The 6,552-nt window shown below is 32.1% G+C and overlaps 1 protein-coding gene across 2 annotated transcripts in view; it reads left to right on the top strand.

The window, feature by feature from the left end:
* The window catches only part of LOC145245783 (protein unc-13 homolog D-like), a 513,002-nt gene that overhangs the window by 263,889 nt on the left and 242,561 nt on the right, over positions 1–6,552 (top strand). For both annotated transcript variants that reach the window (XM_080107524.1, XM_080107446.1), the window contains exon 14: positions 3,819–4,025. In XM_080107524.1, the coding sequence (XP_079963650.1) occupies positions 3,819–4,025 (207 nt within the window). The remainder of the gene's footprint in view (positions 1–3,818; positions 4,026–6,552) is intronic.

Genomic DNA, 6,552 nt, shown 5'->3' with positions numbered 1-6,552 from the left:
CAATTTTGAACTGAAACTTTTATTTAATCCATGTGCATACATTGTTTTCCTTTCGTCTGCCATGACCAAGTAGAAATCTTGATATGTGGCATAACAGATAAATTTGATAAGTAATAAGCAGTTCTAAATGACAGTCTTCTGGAGGTGGAAGGTTGAATGAAATAGAAGAAATGGAATTCTACCTTTTTTTGGCGATTAGATTATTTTAGAATCAGAATTGGTATCAGAATCGAAAATTTAAAACAGAATTGGTAATTGAATCGAAATTGAGAAACATATTAGAATCATCCCATCATTAATATACGCACAACCCAATAATTATATAGAACATAAGACTACATAAAAATATATTTGCATTCATATATATATGAACAATATTGATAGAAGATGTATTGAGGATCAGAAATGGGTATGTTTGATCTGGCAGAACGGTGGTTCATAAAAATTATGGTGTCTGCGTTCGCGCCTGGCCCCCAAAGTATAGAAATAAAAAATGAAAAAAAAAAAAAAAAACGTTTGCAAGAGTTTTTGATATAGATGTACATAAGAATACTTTGATAAGTATGTTTCAACTTAAATAGAGATAGTATAATAAAATTGTGGGGTCTGTGTTCGCACCTGTACTCCATGGAAATATGACACAAACTTTAATAAAGACTTTTCATATCTATTTGCGTAAGTATACTTTGATAATTATGTTTCAGTTTGAAGAAATATGGTATAATAAAATTATTGGGTGTTCGTTCACGCATAACCTCCATAGAATGTAAATATGTCACAAAGTTTAACAAGGTTTTTTAAAAGGGGTGAAGGTCCACAATAACACCTTAACTTTAATCTTAATTCACGTTAGCTTTTATTTATTTTTTTTAGTTGAATCATATTGTGTCGAATAAATTCACCTCATAAATTCACGTGCTTATTAAAGTGAAAGCAAAAAAAAAAAAAAGTCAATTAGACAATTCTCGACACAAATTTTGCATAACTCTGTTTTTTTCCTTCTCCACTTGCACATGACACTCTTTCGAAAATAGATAAATAGATAAATAATAAAATATAAGAACGTTACTTGTTATCATGTCAAAAGAAGGAAAAAATCCTGCTCACATGATTATATGTCTTTTTTAAAGCATTTACATAACCTTTTTATTTTTATTTATATATCTGTTTAAGCTTTTTTTGTCAGTGTACTAGAAGGAATTCAGTTGATTACAACCCTTTCTGCTGTTCTTTACATTACAATAGTACAACCCTGAATCCGACGGCGCAATACTACACCGTTCAATACTGTAAAACTGAAACGAAGCTGTTCTGCTTGAAAAAGGCGCCATTTTCTTCTTATTCATATTCATATCGATTCTTTGCTTTAAAAAACTAAAGTAATTACGTGTTCACTTTTTTAATATCCCATTTTGCTGTTTCGGATTATTTTACTAAAATAAGTAAAGCTTCATTATTTTTCAAAACTGTTTTTGTTTCTTTGTTTTTCGATATTTCCTCAATATTATTTAGTAAGAGTATTTAGCAGAAAAGCCAACAAACGACTACCCGAAAAATAAATATACAAGAAATAAATGTTATCATAGTCAATAAAAGTTCAGTTCATGTTTTTTTTGTTTTGAGATAGTTTTTAATGCTCTTTATTTGAAATAATTTCAGCGAACCGAAATTAAAACGAAATTTGATGTGATAACTACTTAAATGAATTCTTATATAAACTATACATGCTATAATTGAATATTCCTCAAGCACAAAATAACGGAAAACATTAAAATATAATCATAAGTATTCCTTACGTTGACGGAACTCTCTTAAATTGTTAACACAGAATGCTCAGGTGTCCCACCTTCAAATTGAAAACGGGGCTCTCCATTTCAAAGTCGCTGCCATTTTGATTTTTTTAAAAACCGGTTCGTGAATTAAAAAAAATTACAAACTATTTAAAAATACAAACCAATGAACTTTTCTACCATAAAAGTAACTTTTATTGACTATGGTAACATTTATTTCTCGTATATTTATATTATTATATATATAGCATTTTCTCTTTGTAAGGAAACATTGTTGGTCACTCTTGGTTACGAATGGAAACAAAGTTGATATAAAAAAATATATTTTCGCGAAAACTATCCTTACTTTAATCATATTTTGCTTAGGGTAAAATTTTTGAATATCAAAACCTATCTCTTTACAACCCCTTATAATATATAATTTGAGGACTGGTTTCTTCTGTGAAAAGCAACCATTTATTAAGTAGCCTGATGGGACTTCTGATTTTAACCAAACATTTTTCGTAACATTAGCTAATCCAGTGTCCTGACCATGTAAATTTGTTTATATTAATAAAAATAAATTTATATATATATATATATATATATATATACAGGGTGAACAGAAAGTCCTTGGACCATTTTTAGTTTTAAAATTAAATATTGTTAAAATCACTTTTTCTCTTTTCGAATAAAGTAAGTATTTAGTCTAACTATTGATCTAATTATTTTCAACAAAAATATTAAAATAATTTTGTTTAAACTTTCAGAAAAATGAGCAAACGAGAGGCCATAATTCAACTTCATTGCGCGGGAAGGACAAACTCAGAGATTATTAAGCTCTTGAAAGTGGCTAAATCCACCGTGTACCATGTTGTGAACAGATTTAAGGAACTTGGTACATCTGATGACCGTCCTAGGAGTGGAAGACCTCGCACTGCTCGAACAAAGAAGGTGATTAAAGCTGTCCGAGAGAGAGTAAGGAGGAACCCGAAGAGATCTGCAAGACAAATGGCTAAAGACATGAATGTGAGCGTGACCTCGATGAGAACAATCGTAAAAAACGATCTCCAGTTGTCCCCCTACAAGATGAGAAAGAGACAGTACCTCACACCTGCCCAAAAGCACAAGAGACTTGAAAGAGCAAAGCTTCTTCTTGGAGAACTGAAGGCTGGCACGGCAGAGCGAGAGATCGTTTTTTCTGATGAAAAACTCTTCACAATTGAAGCGACTGTTAACAATCAGAACGACTAAGTTTACGCAAAATCTTCAGCAGACATTGATGACTCCGTGAGAATAGTTTTCCGCCGACAAAAGCCGTCTTCCCTCATGGTGTGGGCTGCAGTCTCCAAATCTTGGAAGTCGCCTCTGATTTTCGTGGAGCAGGGGGTTAACATCAACACAGATCGCTACATTAACGATATTTTGGTTCCAGCATTTGAAGAGATGAAGAAACACTTCAAAGATCAGCCTTTCACCTTCCAACAAGATGGAGCACCATCCCACACCTCCAGAAAAACTCAGGACTGGTGCCAACGTCATTTTCCAAGATTCTGGAGTAAGGAGATGTAGCCTCCTGCATCGCCTGATTTGAATCCCATGGATTTTTCTGTGTGGTCTTTGTTGGAGGCAAAGGTCTTTTCTGTTGCTCATCCAAGTGTTGATGCTTTGAAGACATCTCTTCTGAGTGAATGGGCTAAAATACCCCAGGAAAAGCTGCGTGCCTCGGTTGGTAACTTCAGACAGAGAATTGAACGTCTAATCGAAAGGAAGGGACATCACATTGAAAATAAATAATTTGAATTTATTCTTGGTTTCCTAACTTATAATTTTCATTCATGTTTAATTTATATTTTTGTAATTTTCTATTAATAAACCACTTTTGAATTGGTCCAAGGACTTTCTGTTCACCCTGTATATATATATATAGTATAATGTTATGTATAATAATTAGTCTGTGTACTGAATATATGGACATGCAAGTTTGTTATTTTATATAAGATCGTTTGATTTGTATACGTTAATATTCTTCTCTATTGCCTTTTATAGAACGACATCACAAAATGGCTACTGGAGAACATTGAAAGTATCATGTGTGATGGTGTGTTAGATAAAATTATTGATGAAATAAGCAACTTTACTGATATACTTAACCTTGCTGCAGCTTACTGTACTCCTGTTAATGTCATCGCAACTTTTTTTGAGATATTTAATATCAATTATTACAAGAAGATTTCTATTTTTCTGGACAACAAGGTAAGAAGATTTTTAATCATACTATGAGGTGATAAATTATTAAATCAATTTAATGCAGTTGAACAAGTGAGAGTGTACAAATATTTTTGATAGGCAGATTCTAGAGAAATGAGTAATTTCTTTTGTCCATAAATATTCATATAATTTGATCAGAAAAATATTTTATTTTTAGTTTTCTCTTTGCTAGCATATACAAATGCTTTGGTAAAAGATAAATATTCTTTTTATTTGTAAGGGATGAATTTTTCATATTCTATCCAAGAATGGATTTTTCATTGACTTCAAGTTATCTCAATGAATTAAATTTAGGATTTTATTACTATAAAACAGCCTATAAAATCTTTTGATTAATTGCAAAATGTAGTTTTATTTTGTGCTCCTGATTGCATGAAGAAAGATAGGTAATATGGAGCTTGCAAGGATTATTGGTTGATCATGGAAGCCAAAAGGATTGTTGGATCCAAAGAAAATCCAAGCATCTACAAGGTTGGTACTCCAAATCACATGGGGTAAAATAATCAATCAGAAGAACAGAAGAAAGATCATATAAAACATGTTGCTGAGAACAGAAAAGAACTGTCGAATACACAATTTTGTTAGGAGTTCAAGATTCTTTGCAAAGTCAAATCGAAAAAGATTGATAATGTTTCAGTTTAGATTGCTGCACTATGCAACATACGATGACAAACGACAAAACAAAGTCTGTGTGATTAAATGACTTAATTTTTGACAAACCTGTTCTTTCGACAGTCTGTAAAATCTTGTGCAGAGTGAAGAAAAAAAAAAAAAAAAGAAATGCCTGCCTTTTTATATGCTTGCTCAATATGCAAATGAGACGCTTCCGGTTGGATATAAAAGAACGGCCTGATTTTTAAGAAGGGATGAATTTTGGATTTTATTATTGAAGTTGTGAGTTGTGTCAGCAGTATATTGTGTGTTGCAGTTGAGAGGCTTTTGATAGCAGAACGTAGTGTGTTGGAAGTGTGGCATCGGTGCCTCTTGGTTTTTTTTAAAACAGTTCGGTCATCTGCAGGCTGACTATGGTATTTTTAACAAACTATACTAAGCCTGCAAATGACCTCACAGTTCAAGGCAGCATGAGTTGTATTATGGCCACTGATCTTTGGATTATTATCTTAGCAGTGAAGAATGCTTAAAATATCATCAACATGAATTTAAATGTAGCTTTGGAGGAGTTTTCCAACCCCAGCATCAAGTTATGGTTTACATAGGGACCAGCAAAAGATGTACCATAGGTGTTTTCATCTCATTAGAAGAAAGGCAGCATTGTCTGTATTTCTGCTCTGCAGAACAGCCTACCAAAGATAATGACGATGCTTACCATATCCAGACTTAAAGTCGTCTTCGACAAATATTCAGATGTATATTTTACATGCTATTTTGCATGCCTATTGTACTTTGCTATTTGTTATCCAATAAATTTGATAAATAAATTATGTTTGTTTGTAAGCGTGTGCCTGGAAATCATTTCTTTGTGTTTTCCCAAACTTTTTAAAGTAGCTGTATTTTGTCTTAATGTGTTTTAATGTATTGACGTTTGTATAAAAGGTTTTTATTTAAAAGTAAGTTTGTATTATTTGGATCAATCTAACAATTGTTCTCCTCTTCACTGTTATCTGTACACCATTTGTAAATTTAGAAATAATACTAGCGTTTTGCTTTATAATTTTATTGGCTCTATAATATTTTTTTGTAAGTTTACTTTCAACTAGAACCCAAAATACAAAACCCTGAAATTGTACAGTTAACTAACTTTTCTCCTTCGCTAAAACATGGCTACTTATACGCCTGGAGAAGGTTGGAGGTTACATCGACCGAAACGTTATGCAGATGAAAACAATTGTACGATTAATCTAAATAATACAATCATATTTAATGTAAAAAGTTCAGAACGGTAAAAATAAGTTGCTTGTGATTAATGTTGAAAGCAGTTTTACTCGAAAATATTGTGCTTAATGCCGAAACCCATTGTAAACGAAATTAATTAAAAAAGAAAACAAAAAAAAAAAACGACATAGATGCTTGTGAACAATGAACATCTTTATCTTTCTATGCATTCTTATCTCCCTTTCCCACTTATTCTAAACATTATCATCGACGTATCATTAGACAGTAATGAACATCAGAGAGAGGAAAATAGTAAAAAAAAAAAATCGTACAGAAGAAAGAAAGAGAGTGAATGACATTGATCCATTAGTATCTCTCTCTTTCTCTTTTTGACAGAGAGATGAAGAGATGCAAAGAAAAGGTGCCATGTTTGATTAAAGCAGCCCCGTTTTTTGATTTAACTCTTCTTGCTTTGTATAGCCTTAAAGAACCAAAATTGAGGCGTGCATCTATTGCTTCATCGAGCATTGAAGTTAATGAGAAAGAAGTGGAAATAATTTATTTAATGTATAAAGTGAAAAAGGGAAAAGATCTATTATTAATAATAGCCGACAATGATCAGGGTAGCGAGAAGAGGTCTTTGCAGTAAGGGGACGTTATCATCTCCAACTACGTCTAT

The sequence above is a fragment of the Euprymna scolopes genome, chromosome 1 (assembly GCF_053919585.1).
Source record: "Euprymna scolopes isolate OS-2025 chromosome 1, ASM5391958v1, whole genome shotgun sequence".
NCBI lineage: Eukaryota > Metazoa > Mollusca > Cephalopoda > Sepiida > Sepiolidae > Euprymna > Euprymna scolopes.
The sequence above is the reverse complement of the archived record's forward strand: the minus strand, read 5'-3'. Positions and strand labels throughout refer to the sequence as shown.